This window comes from Ambystoma mexicanum, chromosome 1p (genome assembly GCF_040938575.1).
Source record: "Ambystoma mexicanum isolate Mex_15411 chromosome 1p, UKY_AmexF1_1, whole genome shotgun sequence".
Taxonomy (NCBI): Eukaryota; Metazoa; Chordata; class Amphibia; order Caudata; family Ambystomatidae; genus Ambystoma; species Ambystoma mexicanum.
The window spans coordinates 1,203,986,390-1,204,005,438 of record NC_090921.1 but is presented as its reverse complement, the minus strand read 5'-3'; the positions used below and the strand labels follow the sequence as shown (position 1 = coordinate 1,204,005,438).

The window sequence follows — 19,049 nt, the reverse complement described above, 5'->3', positions numbered from 1 at the left end:
TGTGAAACTTTCCGCGAACCCCAGATTTACATGTACCCCGCTATTTTTGACACATCGGGTGTCCGTGTTTGTCGCGTACCCCTTTGCACGTCATTTGTCCTAGAGGGCCACAGTATGGGACATTCATCAGAGCTGTATATACGTGCTTTTTGTTAGCGCACATTTTGGCGCACATTTTTTTCATGCGCAGGGACAATACTGTCTGCCTTCGTGTGGCGGACTTGTTTAGGCCTGTGCACTGGTTTGCCCTATTCAATTCCATGAATACGTGTTGTAGGCGAGCATGTGGGCGGTCTGCGCACTTGCCTCCTGTACTTCCTCCATGATGCCCACATTTTCACGCGTTGTTCCCCATTCCGCGTGTCACGCCCCGCGTTACGCCTACTTTTGTTATGTGTGCCGCGCTATGTGTGCTTTCGCTGTGGCCATAGCCCACTCCGTTAGATGACCTGTGCGCTGGCGTGCGCGACGCAGATTTTCAGCGCACATCCCAGATTTTACTCGCGCACAGACTTCCGTGAATCGATGTGCGCAGGTTTTGCTGTGATTTTCGCACTTGCACTGCGATACGCACGGTTTGCACGCTTGCGCGGGAATTTTCAGCGCACATTAATTCCATGAAACGGGCTGTTAATGTAACAAACCAAGTTGTTGGCCCAAGGTTTCTGATCATACAACGTACATCTCCATGACGTCGGAACCAGTATTCTTTTATACCACGCATGTTTGCAAATAGATTTGTAATACTTGATTGTAAAGCCTCATCTTTTACTTGCACTTTTTGTATTAATTGCATAGCTGACATATTTTGAAAGTGGGTTCCCGATTTCAATATGTGTGCAACTCCATAACATAGAGTTCAAAGAGTAGGTGGAACATGTATTCGATATTTTGTCTAAATCTGGGATCTTCAGAATACATTGGTAATGAGCGGTATTCTGATGCTGTTATCTGAGTTGGCTATTATCGTACCTTACTCCTTTGCCAGTAGGAAATAGTAGAGAAAAAGCATGTGCTTCTATACTTTTTTCCCATATGCTCATTGGAGATCCTTTGGTTTGTCGCATTTGGTATGTTTCTAGTGCATCATCTATGCTGTCTTTAGAGTGCAATGGATGAACTGTATAATGGTATAAAATATTGGATACTGCAGCTGAATCCAGAAGTTCAAATTGACCAGTTTCTGGTGACTATTCCCCTTAAGTTTTCTTCAATGTTTATTTCTTTGCAGTACTCATTATTGTCTGTTAGATATTGTAAGGCTTGTCTAACTTTCTGTAAGTCGATGAGTTGTTGCCACATTTTTTTGTCTTATGTTGGTACACCATTTACTAAGATAATTAAAGATTGTTCTATTGGGCGTTGCACTCCTAGAGTGTGCACATTTTCTGTCAGATCTAATGGTAAATAAACTACTTTGCCACAAATGTCTTTCACCAATTCAGAGGGAGGTAATTATACTGTTTTTGGTTGAAGGCGTATTATTGCTTGAAATGGGTGCACTGTTTGAATTATGATGCTCTCATATAAATTGAGTTGTTGTAGGGATGTTGGTCGTGGGAATAATATAATTCCAAGTTATTTGTGATAGCGCGTGAAGGAGTTTGGTTGTTGTCAAGTTTTGTAGTGTAGTAACTGCAAAGTATTAAGGGGTCAGTTATTTCGTATTTGTTTCCTGCTATAAGGTAGAGAGCTAATTCAAACCATTTAGAATCTTCATTGTCCTCTATTTTGAATGTTGTGTCTATAGTTTTTGTGTTAGTTTTATAAAAGTTCTGCGGCAACACACACACACATGGTTTGGTATTTCAGCGGATGTACTTTTAAATTTTTGTATTTCATTTTTGTATGTGTGTAGTATTAGGTTGCCATGTGTACAATTGTTGCTAGTCTGTTGTAAACCTATTTCATTTTGTAAGTGGCTTTCACTTCCAAAATATTTTTTCTAGATATAGTCAATTTCTTCAAGTAGTTCTTTGGCTGTACCATGCAGAAGATTGTTATTTAAATTAGCTAGTGCAAAAGCAGGACTTTTAGCATAGTATAGTTTATAGACTAGATTTCTTATAGTTGGATGATGTGTTGATATCATTTTGATATGATGGAAGCTGCTTTTGCAAATAGGTCCTGAAATGCAGGCTAATGAATGTCCTTGTAGTCCTGTGTGTTTACGCACTGGACAGGTATCCATATTTTGCAGCAGTTTTATTTTGATTTGAAAGAATTTTTGGGAATATTACACATTGACGTGCATGGCCTTTTGTATACTGGATGTTTTGGTCCAGTCGAATGGAGAGGTAATTCTGAGTTTTCTGGGGATATCTTTGTAAGCAGTATTTCTTGTTCCATTATGGTATTATTAAGTTTTTCATAACCTCGTCCACTGCTATGTATAGCAATTGTATTTGTCTGCTTTTGTTTGTATGCTTCTTCATTAAAATATGGTTCTGTGCTTGTGGTGTGACTCCATTCACTTCCACAGATATTTAAGAAATTATTTTTGTTGATATTTCGTTTATTGAGAAGTCTTTTTTGTAATTTAGTAATTAGTTTTGTTAGTGGTTTCATTCTGTTTAACACTAAAATAAATAACTTTCTTTTGAGAAGGATTGCACTGTCTATCAAAGCGTCTAAGATTAATTTTCTACGGTAGGTTTTAAGGGTTGTTTATGATTTCTCTCCTGTTTTTATGAGATTCTGAAGGACTCTGTGGCGGAACATTTTTGCTAAAATACTTTTTTTGGTATGCTTATTTGCCACTATATCAAGATTTATAGGATCAGTTTTAGCAGTAGTGGTAGCTGAATTCTTGATAATCGTTTTCTGTTTTGTTTTACATTTTGATAGAGGAGGCAAATATTCTGTACTTGAAGCATGTTTTGTTTTGCTAAATGACTTTATTAGCTGTTTTGTTTGAACTTTTTCTACAAATTCTGCTAGAGATGGATGCTGATTTTGGATACTTCTTTTTTCATTTGCTCTACTTCTACGTTGTTTTCTACGGACTTGTCTTTTGGAGGCATTCTTTGGGGTCTGTTGAAAAAAATAAAGAAGGTATGGGTTGGGCTGTTCTGCAATGCATGTGTGCTGTGTGCATGAGTGTCTGAGCATGATGGTAGAAATGTATGTGATGGTGTGTGATTGTGCGTTGGGCAGCTACAACTAGTTGGAAAGGCATGCAAATGAGAATAAGCAGAGCAATTGATTGATCAGTAAAGTTTGGTGGGTGTGTTGTGTAAGGAGAGAGTTTGTCAGAAGGTCTTTTTCCTGAGAGAAGAACAGTTAGCTATGTCTGTATGTTTCAGAAAACAAATTGTGTGGATTTTGGGAGACTCATGGATACATTGGTTGGAGGTGCATGCACAACGCTGTGGAGTAGCTGCAGATCTTGGATTCCCTCATGTGCACTGGCATAGAGTGCGTGGAATGAAGTGGCTAGACTTGGTACCTCTCTGTGCTAGTTTGGAGACAGAGCTACATCCAGACATAATTATAATTCATTGTTGAGGGAACAGTGTAGGACATGTGTCAGGAATTTCTTTACAATTTGCGATGAAAGAAGGACTTGGGAAGGTTATGGAAATGTTTCCACATTCTCATGTAATATTTTCTCGTATTGCGCAAAGACAAATGTGACTGCGTCCACAAATGGAGAAAGCAAGGCATAATGCTAATAAGGCTGTTTGTGCCTTTCTAGGAGATGTTGGCATGTCCTCTTTTCACAATGAAAAATATTATGTTTCGTAGCACATACATTTTTCGCAGAGATGGAGTCCATCTTACTTATGTTGGTAATCAGATTTTTCTGAGAAATGTACAAAATGCATTGCGTCCTTTTGTGGAATTACAGCCATCCATTTAGCAGTAGGTGTTCACTATTTCAAGTTTTTCAAACACAAAAAAACACCACCAAAAGGCTCTTTTCAGAGCCACGACTTCCTCCCAGAGAAAAGTGCAATGATTTTGATAGGCTAGCACCCCAACATTTTAGATGTTCGCGAACTGTCCGCGGACTTCGAAAAAAAATGCAGAGGGCCCTGCTCCATTTATTTGTCACTTCTATTTTTAGACTGTGAAAGGCAGCTTTGAAAAGAGCCTTTTTTGGGGGGGGGGTTTGTTGTTTTATAATTTTTTGGGTTTTTTGCACACGACACACTAGAAGAGGAGGGGAAAGAAGGGTAAGGGGGGACACCAACCACAGGGATAAGAAAGGGTGGGTGGAGAGAGGAAGATGTAGGGTTAGCCTTATTTGGGTAGTGAGAAAGTCTTCTCGTGCTCTGAGACCAGAGTCTCAAAAGCACTTCGAAGTCTCTCCCCCCTGCAGAGTACTGCGTCACAGTACATATGAAAAACTGTGACCCTCGAAAGGTAAGGGTCATCAGCATTGTGAATGGCCTGTGAGGCAGCTGGAGAGATGCGCTCTCCCACAGGAATGTCTCTTGTGGTGAGAGGGTCAGAAACAGAGGATGAAGTAGAGGAAGTCAACCTACTACGCTCTTCTCAAGGTACAACCTTGCGACCGGCCCCACCGTGGAACGACCTTAGGTGTCCCTTCATAGTAGTCATACCAAAGACTCAGCACCATTTTGCAGTGGTTGCACGTAACTTTGTTTGCACGCGCCTTGGATACGTTACCATGAATTGTAAATATTTATTTATTTATTTATTCGCATTTGTTAAGCGCACAGGCAGCCCATGGGCATCGTGGCGCTCGTTACAGATATGAACATGACTTGTTATACATACAGAAAAGTCATAACTTAGTTGCAAGAGAAAAGTAGTAGCTATAGGAGAGGAGGAGAGAAGAGAGGAGAGGGTCAGAAGACAAAAGTTGGAGGAGTTAGTTGAACAAGGTGGTTTTCAGTTTTTTCGGAAGGCAGTGAGAGAGGTTTCTGCTCTGAGCGCGCTAGGTAATGCGTTCCATAGTTTAGGTGCGATGTAGGGGAAGCTTATTCCACCTGCTTTAGCTCGCTTGATGCTTGGGACCCTAAGTTGGTTGGTGTGGCATTGTCTCATTGGTCAAATAACCGCCACACCCAAGACTCACGGCGAATGCTGGTAGTAGGGACTTCCACTACCTCATCCTCATCATCCTCTTCATCCTCCTCTACATCCTCATGCCTGTTCCCCTCTTCAGGCCCTTTGGAAGGTGGTGGTGCTGGAGGGGGTGGGGGTGGTGCTGAGGCAGATGTATGACCAGGTGGAAGAACAACAGCCATGGATGCCATCAGGTTTCAGCAAAGGGAGCAAAATCTCGCAGACTGCAATCCAAAGTAGACAGTGTTCTGTTAGATAGCCAGAAGCACAATGAGAATGTGTTCTGGGGTGTGGCCTTTTATAGGGGCGCTGATGTGCAGTTCGCGGACACCCGCCCTGTCCGCGGACAGAACGCACACCCCAAAAGGGCTCAAAAAGTTCTAAAAAGTATGTAGAAAGTGAGGGTTATTGTCTAGGACATGTGCTATGGTGTAATTATGGTACACAATACTGTGGATTGCCTGAAAAGTTACTTTTAAAATGTTCAGGGGCCCGGACAGTGGCCGCAATTCAGGACACACGCTCAGCGTGGGTGCGGTCACATGATGGCATCGCGAACATGTCCACGAAGGGAACGGGTGTCCGCAAGACATCAAATGTGTAGAAACGGTTGTACGCATGCGCGCGGGTGTTTTACAGACAGTGTTCGGGTCCTGAAATTAATTAAAAGTGTGACACAAGTGACGCGAACAGTAACGGACAGACGCGATGTTCAGAGAACTTACGTGTGTGGTGCGCATGTGCGTAGATGTTCTTTGGGTAGTACGGACAGGTATAGTGTTCTTAGAACACCTCCATTTTGGTTAATTGGACATCCCGGACACCAAGTGTATTCTTAGAACAGTTTCACCTTGCATGCAAACAATAAGGGCATATATATATTGTCCTTAGGACACCTCCATTTTGGTTAATTGCTGACATCCCAGACATCGAGTGTATTCTTAGAACAGTTTCAACTTGCCTGCGGACAATAGGTACAGGTGTAGTGTTCTTAGGACACCTCCATTTAGATTAATTGCAGACATTCCGGACACCGCGTGTGTTCTTAGAACAGTTTCAACTTGCCTGCGGACAGGACGGACAGGTATAGTGTCCTTAGGACACCTCCATTTTGGTTAGTTGCGGACATCCCGGACACCTTGTGTGTTCTTAGAACAGTTTCAACTTGCCTGCAGACATTACAGACAGGTATAGTGTCCGTAATGGACACCACCATTTTGGTTAATTGCGGTCATTCAGGAGTTTAGGTGGTGGTTTTTGAACTTGTGCAGTGTTCATATGGCATGATATAACAATTAAAGATACCCCCTGTGTTTTTGGGTAGTGTTGCTGTTGTCCACTTGTGTCCGCGGACATTCGCAAAGTCCGCGGACATCAACATCACTAGCTGGGGGTTCAGTATGTTCTATGTTACATGTATATAAAGTCAGGGATATTATGGTTAAGATGTGCTACTAATAACCCATGGAATTCGCTGAAAAAAACTTTATTAAAGGAAGGTTATGGTTAAATTGCGCTACTAAAAACCTATGAAATTCAATGAAAAAACTTTGTTATAGGGACGTTATGGTTAAGTTGTGCTACTAAAAACCTATGAAATTCAGTGAAAAAGCTTTGTTAAAGGGATGTTATGATTCCAAGTAAAACCGAAAACCCCCTGAAATTCGCCAGTTATGGTAAGCTAAGCAACCATAACTCGTGCCACCACGGTGCACTGCTAAGACTAACACCCAGGACATCAAAGATGACATCACAAATTGTCATTCACACATATCTGGCTCACTATTTTTTCTTTTAGTGATATATCTAGGCCAGTAACAGTCAGGAACTAAACATTCAAAAAGTACTATATTTGTAGACTTATACTTCAAATATGTTCTTACAGTAATTCACTTAGGGTCCACTCTCAGCATATGAAACATATACAAAGGGGAAAACACACTTGGAAGAAAGCAATGCTTTCTATGTATGAAGATGATTAGTAAGGTTATCAACACTGTTTTATAGTTCTGTTGTTTTTTTATTACTGTACTTTCCCTGGATATGCTCATATTTGTACGCATTGCACTTACACCCCTTTCCTTACGGCCTAGTCACAATATGTGATAGTTATACATTGGGAAGTAGTGGCTTTGAAGCAGAGCAATAATTTCTGTGCATGAAGATAATCAGTTAGGTTACTAGATAGTCCCATCCCCCTTCCTGGCGCACACACACACAAAGGGCCACTAGCCCATGAAAGAAGCAGCTTTCCCGGGCAGGTGCATGCCCCTATATATAGGATTTCCTGACCTGAGACTGCAGGAAGAAGGCCAAACTACAATATGGTCAAAGAACAAGAGAACAGCTTGTGGCACTGCCATTTTAGGCATTAGCCATGTTCAGTAGCTATATTGATATTGATATTGATATTTTATTTCTATCGCGCTCATACACAAGTGTTTCAGTAGACATGATAGTGCACAAGAAAAATAAAGAAAGCAACTCTAAAAATGTAACTGCTGCCACCAGTTTGTCTTTATACACATAAAAAGTGATATGAAATCCCAAATGTGAAAGCTTAGGGAGATACCAAAGTATCCCCACTGCACTGCACATAGTTTCTCAGTACTGACAGTCTGAAAGACTAGTGCGTTTCCCAACAGCAAATGGCAAAAGGCAGGGGAAGTGAAGCTGATGGCTTTACTTCCCTTCAAAAAGTCAGGTCAACATCAGAAACAAAGCAAAATAATGGGGTTCCATAGAGAACCATGACGGGAAACTTGCAAAAAGAAAATCTTTCCTAACAAGTACACATTGCCATTAAGACCAGCTGCATCATTTACAAAACCCTCGTCTTCAATGTTCCCTTCTGTCTAGCCACCAAGGTCAAGAACGCTGGTGGCCAATACTCCACAATAAAAACCAGAACCTGTTCAGATTTTGAACTGAAAAAATAAAATGAAAATAAAACTGGAAACAGGCATTCTTGATCTATGCCCTCAGGCTGTGAAACCTCATTCCCATCAACATTAGTCTGAGACCTCCAAGAAATTCAGAGCTTAGCTCAAGATCCTCCTCTTCAAGGAGCATCTTCTTCATGAAGCATAAGTACCCCTAAAAACACTGACGGATGACTCTCCAGGTCACCACTGTTCACTACTCCTGTTGCTTAATTGTGATGGATTACTGTCCTACTGTATATTGGGCCCTCTTACCTGTATAATCCAAACTATTGCTGCAAATCATTGCACATGTTTTAGGCAGGTTTACAAATTTAAATTGTCTTACACTGCACGCTGTCTTTATCAATAGTGTATAATGTGTCACCATTGTTTTATATTGCTGCATAACTACAACATCAACATTAATTTCTGTTTGCTCATATGGAGCCAGATTCTTGAAAAGCAGCACAAATGAAAGGAGCGTAGGGAATGCGCTTGTTTAATTAGCGTTGCTTTGAGAAATGCTCATGTCACTCTTTTCACAAAGGTAATCTGAGCATTTCAGGAGGGACTAGACTGTAGTGCAAAGATGCAATGTCCAGCACCCATGCATACAGGCTCCCAGCAGCCATGTTGTTGTTGCTGGGAGTGTATTTCCCATGAGACAGGCTGTTCAGGCACCCCTCACTTCAAAGAAAAATCATGACAGGGTCAGTAATGACCCTGCCATGATTTGCACCTTACCCTGTGCCTGTTTCAAAAGGTGCAGGGGGAAGAACGCAGTTTCAAGGCATTTAAAACCACATCCTATTTGTGAATTCGGGATGAGCTTTTAAATGTCCTGCAATGCCCCCTTATTTGTGTTGAGGGGAGGAAAAGGGCATCTGAATGAGCGCCTGTTAGTGTAGTTTTTCTTGGAGGTAAGACTTTAGTAAGCTATCTCACTGGCTTGTAGATCCCCAACTCTTAGTATCCATCTGTACTACTCAGACACCTTGGTAGAGTGGCAGAGCAGTCAGGCTTAGCTTAAGAGAAAGATGTGAGCTGTAGGTAAGTAAATTGAACCTAGTTTGTAATGCACATCAAATAAACACTTACACATGAATGTATATTAAAATATAGATTTATTATATTTACACAAGAGTCACTGAGAAAACTTAGCACAATAAACCGGCACACATAAGTATAGTTTACTATACATTCAAAAGCCAAGTTCTTAGTTGGTAGTTGCTGAATAGGCACAATTGTTACAGGAGTTTGACAGTTCTACTGTACTATCAGTAATAACACGCCCCACAAAGTAATACGGTAATTGCATTTAGTCAGCATACACATACAAGATAGTGATATTTGGGACAGAAAACAGTTGTTTTGTGTTATCCTACCAGAGCTTCAGGTTCTAGAGGCAGTTTCCCTGCAAAGCAAGTCTCTTAAAGTCCAAAATGCAACCCTATCTAAAAGATGGTTCAGAGAGGCTTAAAGTCATGAGAAGTAGCAGAGGTCAAAGAATCGCTATAGGAACAGAAGCAGCGACTTGAGTCGGAGGTAAGATAGGGTTGCCCTGGACACCTCCATGTGCACTCTAATGCTCTGGAGTGACATTCTGGAACAAGGTAAGCAATACCTTTTTCCACCAGAGTACCTTGGGTTATAAGAAAAGTGTGGCTGGATTCTCCTTGATGTGGCAGCGCTGGAGCAGACCTCTGGTTTCCTTGGTCTGATAATGAAAGGGAGGACAATGGACGGGATGTCTCAGAAGCAGCCTCAAGGGAGGGGCTCTGGCATAGCTTTGATCAACTTCTTTGGCCACTCTGAGATTTTGGCGCTTTTTCTGCAGTACGAAGAAAGGACACCTTTTGCCTGGTCAATCTCCCTTTGGTTCCTGCAGTCCCACATTCTGCTGAGGGGGACTGAATGAGTAAGATCGTATCTCTGGAGTGTCCTTGAGGGCTCAGCAAAGACTTTGGTGAATTTGGCCTTTTCAAGATAATGCACTTGAAATGGGCAGCAGGTCTCCCTGTAATGTGGTTCCACAGATCTGGAAACTCAAAGGACCTTGCGACATGGCTCAAATCAAAGTTTGTCTTGGGACTGGTCATTCCCACCAGTCAAAGGGAAGAAGTCATCCTCTTTGGGGTTCTTCTGTCAGACAGAAAACGGGGTCAGGACAGCAGTGGTCACTTCACGGTGTTGCAAAGGGTCTGCAGGCGTCTCTGGTCATCTTCTTCTTCGGTTACTTCAGCTTCCAGTGGTCAACTTGCTTTTCACTCCGGGAGCCTCGCCTTTTATCCAGATTCAGCACTCACCCATCTGAAATCTTCTTCAGCATTTTACACAAATGGGCTTTTGGCTGTCCAATCAGGACAGCCAGACCACCAGTGGGAGCTGGTCCCATTCAGGCACCGTGGCAAAGGACAGGGGGATAGAAAACTCCTCCCCCACTACCTGCCTGCCCAGACAATCTGGAGCCTAGGCGGGGACACTCAAGGGTTTTGGCCAAAGACAAAATGCACACACAAAGGCTTCCCCCTCCGAGAGGGTAGAATAATGGCTGTCAAAGAACAACCATGCTGGTTATGGCAAAAAAAAAAGAAGGAATGCCCCAAATTAGCACTTCATTGCCCCTATTGTGCACTACCAAGGCTGTGGCCATAGCCTGTGGTAGACAAATCACACAATAGAAGGAAGGACACATCCACTGCCATCAGCCATAACGAGTTTGACTATGTGAGCAAAACCTCACATACGCAGAGAGAAGGGGGCTTCTGGGTATTCCTTTGCCACTCCACATGAGGGAGTGTGTGCCAATCTCGCAGACCATAACGTTTTGGGAGAGATGCTAAGTATTCTTAAGCTCTGTGCTTAGTCTAGTATACAGTAAAGAATCTCAAAGGAGGACCCCAAGGAGTTGTGTTCTGCGGTAATAAAATACAGATGCCTTTAAGAGTTATAGGACAGGTAGAATACAGAGAATAGAGTCCCAAAAGACAGAGCCCATAAGAATGAATGAGTGGGAAAAGGTTCCACTCATGCAGGATTTCAGAAAAAGGTCCAGAAGTCCATCAAAAAGTGTTGGGGGTCTCACTAGGATGAAGCATAAAAATGATAAATCTCCCTAACACTGCCACGAAGAGTGAAACGATCCTCCTATCTTATAATGTAAAAAGTAATTCACTATAATGTATTGTTACATTACATGGCACAGCCAATAGTTAAAACATACATTGATAGTGTTTCCCTATAATGGAATGCAGTGATTAATTGACTATAGTGTATTATTACTTCTGGCATATGACAGTTTGACACACAAATAGAAACAGTATCAAAGTCCTGACACACACGTTACAATAATTTTGTTAGGTGTGTCCTACCATTCCAAGATGTCACTCGTGAATATACTTATACAGTTAGGGGGCACAGGCCTAATCAAGGCACTCCATGCAGAGCAGAGCAGCTGGTTGGCATGGATCAGGAACCCCATCATTATCCTCTTTCACAAACTTAAAAATATCAGTCATAGGCACATAAAAGGCACGGTCTAATAACAAAGCCACCAGTGCTCGATGCAGCACTATTAACAGCAATAATATAAAACAAAAAAGCAATGCAGCAGAACACAGTGTAAACAACCAGACTAAGCAGCATGGAAACACAAGTCGTTCTTAAACACAGCATTACTATCGCCAGTTTTATTCATTTGAACAATTTAGCCACCAGTATAGCAGAACCTTCAACATTATGAGTTTGTTCTGCATTACAGGACATATTCTTGACTCCAGGGCACTGCTAACATCTATTAACAAAAGGCCTGACAGAGAGCTACAGCTATCTATAGACAACCCAGAAATGGAAACCAGCAGCAGATGCTTTTACTTGAATGGACAGGCATCTGGCTCAGTATTATAGACCCTCTCACACAGTTCTAACAACCATTCATCATCAATATTTAATAGGCAAAGTAACACCAAAAACATATCAAGAACAGGCTTTCTGGTCTACCAGAATGCTATATGTACTAATGTCTTTTGTTTTTTAAGCTAGCAGGATGTTGCCATATATGTCTAGCATTCCTATGTATTTGTTATTTCAGGAATACACTGTTATATGCCCTTCCCTCTTTAATGCACTGTGATCATCACTTAGTAGCCAAAGAACTAAAGGCACATTTAAACCAGCAGCTGTAGAAATATAATAAGAGCTGGTTAACACATATGTTGGTCCCTGGAAAGTGAGTCCAGGTCCTTGTCCTACATGTAATCCTTGTCTCCTCTGTATCTGTTTATAGCATTGCATCAGCAGAGCAGCTCCCAGTGGAAGACGGTTCTGTGGACCTGATCACTGCTACGACTGCTGCCCACTTTTTCAACATAGAAGAGTTCCTAAGGGAAGTGGATCGTGTCCTGAAACCGAAAGGATGCCTGGCTTTGTCCAGTATATGTCTACATGCAGAACTTCAATATAAAGAATGTTCCAAACAACTATCAGACGTTTACAATGAGGTCAGAACAGATACATATTTCATGTCGTCACCGCTGAAGTCTTGTTTGCCAAATCAATTCATCTAATGTTCTTTGCATTTGTTTGTAGCTTATTTATTTTCTATAGCCCATATAACCCTCAGGTACCTAAGAGCTGCAAAATCTCATGCACCACCTATGGCCAAATAGAAAACAGCAACACAGGGCAAAGGAATCATGTTGCAGGAAAAGAGTCTGAAATATTGTAGACCCATAGAGCTCAGGCGCAGGATTCTCATTCTCACGATTTAAGCACCAAGTGACGGTGATCAGGTTGCAGAAGCTGATTGCTAGCAGGTTCAGACTGGCCTATAGGGCCATAGGCCCACAGACGAACCAAAAATGCAAAATGCTGGTGTGGGCCAGTTTTTGGGTCAAAGTGGCCCCTTTTTTGGCCAATGTGGGGCAGTTTGATGAGTTACATCTCCATGCAACTAGTACTTTTGACCATTGTTATTGAATAAATATTCTTTTAAAACTCCAATGGTTACTATTCAAACAGTGTCACAAAAGGAATGAATTGCCATTTGCGACTGTGGGCCACATTTTAATTGGTGCCCGAGACAATTTTATGGCCCAGTCCGACCCTGGTTGCTATGGATATGATTGCATGTATCACCAGTCTTTGGCACACTGGGAAAACAGGGTTGCTTCTCAAGAGAAAAAGCAGCAGTGTGGGACGATGTTCCACCTGCTCGTTTAGGAACGCCTCTGCCATTGTGATATTTTGCTCATGTATTAGCATGACATAACACCGACATACTTGGCTGCCAAACTCCACACCACTTGAGGCTCTCAGCCCTCCCGTAGCTAAACTATCAACAGGTTGGGTATAAGCTAACCTGCAAAGAGAAAACTCACAAGCAGCCTTTCTGCCATGCCCTCACCCAAACGCCTGGACCTTAATTGCGTCAGAGGGTCGAAATGTGCCCACAATCCTCCATTTCGCAAAACACTAAAAATATAGATCTTTCTACAGTACATGATGGACAATTATAAATCCCTTCCTCCCTCCATCGGTAGTATTGCGCTACTGTATAACAAGCCGCTGCTCTCGATATAGGATTGTTCGATAGGCAAAAAAATAATATAAAATATGTTGCAGTTCTGGCCCTTAATTCTATCCTAACCAACACCCCAAACTAAAGACATAAAATGCCTTACAATACCTACATTGATTAGAGATCTATATGTATATTATAACAGAACATATGTTTACGTGTCTTTTAAAGCAAAACGCTTAGAATTCGTCTGGCCACTTACATGAATATCTTACACAACTTCGCCATCCTTACATTTCTCCATAACTGCTTACTTGCTTTCATGTCGGATACGCTGCAGTCACGGTTAACACATCACCATTAAACTCAATATTGTATTAAATATTACCTTCTTGACTGTCATGTGGCACGCTGGAAAAAAACAGCACCATTGCGGACCTTATAGCCAGCCATAATTAGACAGTGATGTGCTATGGAAATGCAACCCCTGGAACGGCATGGTGCAGTTACTTCTACCAGTTCCACTTTGCTGCCTACTCCAGCAAATCTCTACAATTCAAATAATTACAGCTGGCGTGTTGGCAACACATGCCCAATTAATTAATTACACAAGTTGCCAAGTAGTGCCACCCGTTCACGTCGGTAGGCACAGTGTGGCTAGTGAACTGTACTGCATTAGCATAGGGTTGCCATTTTTCATTATGCCAAATAATCTCAACAGGGTCAGGTTATATTATTCCCACTTACCACAGACAAGTTGTGTATATAGCAACAAACACACTTAATTCACTAATTTAGCCATCTATTGCTTAAGAATTAATGCTCCAAGGGGTTCGATAATGCATAGCATTAGGCATCCCCAAAGCCTTGCTTAGTGAGGGCCACTAATGAAGGATGAGAGTCAAAGGATGGTCAACAAGGCCAAAACGTAAGGTCACCAAATATCTGAACACAAGCTTCTTTGAGGAGGAGCTGTTTGTTATGGAAAGCAAAGAGAAAACGCAGAAGATGAGGTGTGTGGTGGTGCAATGCCATGGAGACCGGGCACTGAAGACACAAAGGTGGGTCGGTTGTAGCTCCTCCCAGGGTCTGTTTTTCCCTGGACTCCGTTTTCTCGCCCTGCACCATATAGGTGGCATGGTGCCATGGCTTCTCATGCACTCTGTGCCTATGCCCCTCTGAGTCTTCTCAGCTCTTTCAATTGATTTTGGTCTCACAGATCTCCAACCCATATCTGCCCCCCTTCCACCAGTTTGAGGAAACAGTGCTTCCTTTATACTCCCAGACCCTGTGCCTACTCCTTCATTGTCTGGAGGGGCCAGCAGGTTCTCTTCAGCGATCTGATTGGGCTTCAGGCTTTGTTGTTCAGGAATCAGAAGGGCGGTTTTACAAGGGCTGGGGGCTATTCCCATTTCTCTCTCTTTCTTCCTGGCTTGCTTTCTTTGGATTTAAAGGAGTTTAAGCCTGGCGAATTTCTAGTCGTCTTCCCTTTTTTCTCTGTATTTCAAGTTGATTTTTGAAGTGGGGCTTTAGAAATATATGAGGTTTTTGTACATGCAAGCCCTGCTGATAACTTGGGGTTGGGCGCAGTTCTTCACTGGGCTCTGCTGACTGAGGAGAGGTACTTTTAGTTCGTGAGGGGGTGCCCAAGTGTGTTTGTCTTTGACTGGTGCTATGGCAGGGGCGGCCCATTCATAATGGGCGATGGGCGATGGGGCATTGGCCCACTCATTTTGAATGAGCCACCGCCAAGCCAGCCCAGTAAAAAAAAATACTAAACACTGCCTTAGCTGCAACAAGCAGCTGAGAGAGTGCTTCTGTGCTGGTTTCTTGAACTGTCAAAGGGAAACATCACTTCCCTTCGACATACCCTGCATGTATATCCACTGGGCCATGCAAGGCTGGGACGTTTTGCTTTGCCAGCTGTGCAAGGCCCATTGGGGATGCAGGCTGGGGTACTGCAGCTCTGAATGTGCAAGCTCCTGTGCCTCCCCGCAGATACAGCAATGTCGGGGCATCCAAGGGATGCTCTGGCTCCTGCACTCCTGGTTCCTCTTCATGTTGCGTGGGGCTGTCGATCGCAGACCCAGCCTGCTGGTGAGTGGACCTTTCATTTAAAAGAGAAACAAGAGGTCCACTTGCCGCCACAATGAGTGGTACTCTTTGTGCTGGCAAGCAGGTTTCTTTGACTTAATGAATCAAAGCAGAGACCTGCTCACCAGCAGGTGTCTGCATAGAGGCCCACTCACCACTGGGTGTCTGCTTTGATTATTTGAACAATGGCCAGCTGCTTTGATTAATTAAATCAAAGGCATCTGGTGAGGAGTTTTTGAAAGCAGAGACATGGTTAACAAGCACGCTGAGCGGCGCTCACTGTGCTGGTGAGCGGGCCTTTGATTTGACAATTACTCAAGAGGCTGTGAGCAGGCATCTGATTTGGGGGCACCTCTTCCCCTGCACCCCCAAATCAGAGGCCTACTCACCTGAGCGGGTCTCAATTTACTGGGAATCAATGTTAAAGCAAAGGTTAAAGTGTCCTTAATTGACAGCCACTACCGTCCCCTGCACACCCTTTTTACTGGTGATTTAAAGATTTGTAATAATGCAGACTTTATCAGTAAATAATAAAGACTTTATCAGAAGGTAAAATGCCCTCTATAAATTGCACTCATAAATGCTACTTGAATTAATTGTAGTCAACCGTAAATACCATGTCATATTTTTTAATGATAAATATAACAGTTCAATAAATCATGATAAGCACAAAGCTCAACACATTTCGGGAATACATATCCCTTCATCAGGAGCAAGTAAACTTCGAAAGAAGCATATAGAGCATAAAGTTCTTACCCACATGTATGGTGATTGACATCCTTTTGTGGAACTGTATGTCGTCCATGACAGGCCTAATATTAAGATTATAGATATTATTAGATATGGGAGTTTTGTAGTATTGTAGTTTGTTTCTGTCCACCTTGTACTCTTTGTCTGCAAGTATAGTCAAGAGTTGTACTGTGTACTTCCTGCCCTGTTCTTCTGTTGTGCTGCACACTAACAAGTCGTCTACGTATTGTATGACTGCACTGTCCATGTTGATCTTTCCTAAGACCACCTGAAGGACCCTGTTAAAAACAATGGGGGATTCACAGTACCCGAGTGTGCAGAATCCCTTTCCATGATATGAAAATGCTGTCAAACACTGGGAGTCTAGATGCAGTGTTTTTGTGAAGAAGGCATTTTTAAGATCTATCACTGAGAAGTAAAGTGCATCAGCAGGTATGTTGCACAATATTGACCCAGGGTTTGGCACTAGCAGATATTCTGCTTCCACTATATCATTTAAAGGGTCGAGATTCTGTACAAATCTTCATGATGAGCTCTTTGCTTTCTTCAGGGTGTATATGGCTGTGTTATATGGTGAGTCTGAAGGCACTATGATGCCTTGGTCGAGCAATGCTTTGATTGTGTCGTATATTCCCTGATCTGATTCTTTGGCCAATAGATATTGCTTTACTCTGGGGAATATGGCACCTGGTTTGAGTTTGATTTTAACTGCTCCTATGCTGGTCAGTCGGTCTGTATCATCTGCGTCACTGGTCCATATATGCATTTATTTATTTATATTTACATTTGTGTAGCATCTACACCCTGAAGCACCATAGCCAACTAGGTCCTTGACCTAAGTCCTCTTGTATCTTTCATGGTGCTACTGTAGCTTTCAGTATTGTCTGTGGTACTTCCCTATGCTGTAGCAGCATGTGATAGGGTATGCTGATTTCAAAAACTATTTCTCCATCGATATCCGTGTTTGCAAATAGCTGTTTGTCGGTGACTTCTCTCAATGACAGTGTGGGGTCTGTGCATAGCACTGTTCTACACTCCACACCTTCCTCATTTATGCCTGATATGATGATTACTGTGTCTTTCCTTATTATCACTGCCTCAGTGTGAAATGCAAAGACTGTTCCTGCAGCTTCCTCATGTGGGACTGCTGGTTTGAATACAAATTCTGCTGGCAAGCGGAATATCACGTTTTGTACACCTGGTAACCAACCAATCAAAAGTGTCACTGCATACGTGAATAGAGCTTCATGTAATGGTAATGCTCATATTGTGTTGGTGCTGCAGAGTGTGTGTTACTGTGGCTATCCGGTTAAAATGCATGCCTGGTGTTGAACACACTATTCCTTTGTCTGTGAATGAAAAGGTCATGTTAAGCTTCTGTAGGAGATCCCTCCCAAGTAAGTTCACTAGTGTTTCTGTACTGTAAAATAATGGTGCAACTATCTATTGAGTTCTTATAGTGAGGGGTAAATCTTCAGTAAAAGAAACCCTTACAATTGCCCCAGAGGAACCCTGAGTGTCCATGTTGTTGCTTATCAATGGAAACCATCCTTCCCTTATACACGATTGGTGGCTTCCATATCTACCTTAAAGGTAAACATTATGTTCCCTATCTTCACCCCCACTTTGGGCTCCTTGTCTGTGTCTGGAGTGAGAGAACATGGCACATCAAGGCTTGCTGTGGGCTGTCCTATTGCTTATAGGTATTAGATCCTGGAAGTGGGAAAGCATTGCTTCCGAACATACTATCTCCAGTGTAATGTGTTACTGTTCCTTGTGGGAGGGCACTTTGTTCCCATTGTACTGTAGTGGGCTGTGATGCCGTCTGTTGGGTGATATTCTGCATTGCTTGTGGGGTTGAGTACTATATAGGATGCCCTTGTGTGGGTGGCCTACCTTCTGGGGCTCTGCAGATCCTAAAGCATATATTGGGACCTGGGCTGTGGCTTGTTGTGTGGTATAGAATCCATTTGACCCTTGTGCGTAATACAGAGCTAGGGGTGTTCCTGGATGATATTGATGGGGGTCTGTCACGACAATCCTTAGATATGTGTCCCATATTGCCACATGTCCAACATGCTCCTCCAAATCGAGGTTGTAATCCCCTGAATCCTCCCCCTTCCCCCTTCTGTGAATTACCCTTTGCCCCTTGAATGCCCTCTTTGTCCTGTATATTGCTGTGATTGCTGTGATTGTCCTGTGCATTAGTCCATGTATGTGTTGTCCAACTGCTGTTGTGCATCTGTGGTTGTTAGTTACTACTGCTCCCTCCATACTGACTTCCACTAGTTTCTTTTTCAATAGTTTAGCTTCTGTGCGCTGCACCTTGTCTTCTGCTTTCTTTTGATTCTTGCACTAGTGTTTACAAAATGCACTAAATGTACCTGTATCCCTCACACCCTATGATTCTGTCCAATTCCACTTGTACTTCAGATGAAAGACTGTTTCGAAGAACATTGTAGAAAAGTGGTATATTATTTTCACCTGTTTGTCCTTTCTCCTCTCGCCACATTTTCTAAATGTATTGAATATAAGCTTCTCAATGCATCCCATAAACAGGCTTCACAATGTTTAAATGGAACAACATAATGTGCATCACTTTATAATAGTATTCCTAGGTACCCTGCTTGTTCCCAAATAGTGTTTGTCTGATCTCCAATTATGCTGCCTAGTAGACTTCACATATCCCCAGTTGCTAAGGTACTCCCCTGCTGTATGTTTTTCTA

At 42.5% G+C, this 19,049-nt stretch overlaps 1 protein-coding gene across 1 annotated transcript in view; it reads left to right on the top strand.

Annotated features, from left to right (window-relative positions):
• The window catches only part of LOC138535347 (uncharacterized), a 289,703-nt gene that overhangs the window by 178,369 nt on the left and 92,285 nt on the right, over positions 1-19,049 (top strand). The window contains exon 3 of the mRNA XM_069641292.1: positions 12,247-12,460. Within this exon, the coding sequence (XP_069497393.1) occupies positions 12,247-12,460 (214 nt within the window). The remainder of the gene's footprint in view (positions 1-12,246; positions 12,461-19,049) is intronic.